Consider the following 2,341-nt stretch of genomic DNA (forward strand, 5'->3'; position numbering starts at 1 on the left):
CCAGTCTCATCATGGGGAATAACTACCAACAGCTGCCCAGTCACTCAACCAGGCCCAGCCAAGTTGACACACAACCTTAACTACCACAATTCCTTTGTTCCTGGTGGTCTTCACATGGCACATATTTTCCCTTCTATTTATACTTACTTCTCTCTGTCTCATCTGTTATTTTTTTCATTTCAAAAGTGAATAGGGTTAGGATTCACCTTACATTGATAAGGCGTCATGAACATGACAAAACCTATTCCCTAATAGGATTAATTGTAGGAGTACCCAGGTGGCATAAACAGTTAAGTGATTGAAGAAATTGAACATTTTTACTGATATCTGCAGTCTGAAAGTAAACATGCAATCAAGATGCATTGATAATTACTGGTGTTTGGAATATGAACGCTGGAAACAAAGAAGCATTGCTAGTTGGAAAACATGGCCTTGGTGATGGAAATGATGTCTTGGTGATGAAAATGATTTTGAAAGATCAATGACTTATTCATTGCAAGTACCTTTTCTCAACCACATGAATGGTGACTATACACATGGACTATGCCAGCTAGTATACTCAGGAATGAAATTAACTACCTTTGTGAAAAGAAACGACGGAGAAGCTCAATATCATTGGTCAGAACAAGGCCAAGGGCCAACTGTGTAACAGACAATCAACTGCTCATATGCAAGTTTAAGTTGAAGCTGAAGAAAATTAAAACAAGTCCATGAGAGCCAAAATGTGACCTTGAGTATATCCCACCTGAATTTAGAGAACATCTCTGAATAGATTTGACTTGTTGAACACTAATGACTGAAGACCAGATGAGGTGTGGGATGACATCATGGACATTGTACAGGGAGAAAACGAAAGGTCATTAAAAGACAGAAAAGGAAGAAAAGATCAAAATGGATGTCAGAATAGACTCTGAACCTTGCTTTTGAATGGAGCAAATGGGAGAAATGATGATGTAAAAGAGCTGAACAGAAGATTTCAAAGGGCAGCTTGAGAAGACTAAGTAAAGTAGTATAATGGAATGGGTAAAACCTGGAGTTAGAAAACCAAAAGGGAAGAATACACTCAGCATTTCTCAAGCTGAAAGAACTGAAGAAAAAATTCAAGCCTTGAGTTGCAATATTGAAGGATTCTATGGGCAAAATATTGAATAATGCAGGAAGCACCAAAAGAAGATGGAAGAAATACACAGAGTCACTGTACTGAAAAGAATTGATTGATGTTTGGCCATTTCCAGAGGTAGCTTATGATCAAGGACCGCTGGTGATGAAGAAAGAAGTCAAAGCTCAATGAAGGAACTGGCAAAAAACAAGTCTTCAAGAACTGATGAAAAACCTACTGAGACGTTTCAACATAAGGATCCAATGCTGAGAACACACAATCATTTAAGCCAAGAAATTTGGAAGATAGTGACCTGGCCAACCAACTGGAAGAGATCTCTATTTGCACTCATTCCAAAGCAAGATAATCCAACAGAATGAGGAAGTTTTCAAACAATATAATTAATATCACATACAAGTAAAATAGTGCTGAAAATAATTAAAAAGTGGTTGTAGCAGAACATTGACAGGGAACTGCCAGAAATTCAGGCTGGCACAAACAGCAGAAGAGTAAATGATCAGGACCTTCTAAAAATTAAATTTTTATGTGCATCAAGATAAATTTTTATCTTTCTCCAAAAAAGTAAAAACAGAACCTACAGATTGGGAAAAAATATTTGGCAGTGAAATATCTGACAAGGGACTTATCTCTAAAATTTATAGAAAACTCCAACACCTCAACATCATAAAGACAATCCAATTTTAAAATGGGCAGAAGACATGAACAGACACTTTACCAGAGAAGATGTTCAGGTGGCCAACAAACACATGAAGAAATGTTCACGATCATTAGCCATTAAAAAACAAAACCCAAACTCACTGCCATTGAGTCAATTATGACTCAAAGCAATGCCCATTGGTTTTCTGAGGCTGAAAATCTTTACGGAAGTAGATTGCCCCATCTTCCTTCTGTGGAGCAGCTGATGGGTTTGAACCACTGATCTTCTGCTTAGCAGCCAAATGCCTTACTCACTATACTACCAGAGCTCCTTAGTAATTAGATGCAAATCAAAACAATGCCGAGATAACCCCTCACCCCATCACTAATAGCAAAGTTCAACCAGACAGAAAATAACAAATGCTGGAAAGGATGTGGAGAAATTGGGACCAGGTTTGCTGGTCCAATAGAGCCTGGTGCAACCACTGAGACTATGGCCCCTAGCTGCTCTTCAGGTCTGGAATTGAACCCACACATGTGGCTTCCAGCCAGAGAAAAGACAGGCATACGAGTTGAGCATGTACC

The 2,341-nt window shown here is 38.6% G+C and overlaps 1 protein-coding gene across 1 annotated transcript in view; it reads left to right on the forward strand.

Moving 5' to 3' along the window:
- Nucleotides 1-2,341, forward strand: part of NOTCH3 (notch receptor 3) — a 92,648-nt gene that overhangs the window by 61,058 nt on the left and 29,249 nt on the right. The window contains exon 21 of the mRNA XM_007957670.2: nucleotides 2,320-2,336. Coding sequence (XP_007955861.2) covers nucleotides 2,320-2,336 — 17 coding nt within the window. The remainder of the gene's footprint in view (nucleotides 1-2,319; nucleotides 2,337-2,341) is intronic.

Source organism: Orycteropus afer, unplaced genomic scaffold (assembly GCF_000298275.1).
Source record: "Orycteropus afer afer isolate SDZICR_OR568_19922 unplaced genomic scaffold, OryAfe1.0 scaffold00772, whole genome shotgun sequence".
Classification (NCBI taxonomy): Eukaryota; Metazoa; Chordata; class Mammalia; order Tubulidentata; family Orycteropodidae; genus Orycteropus; species Orycteropus afer.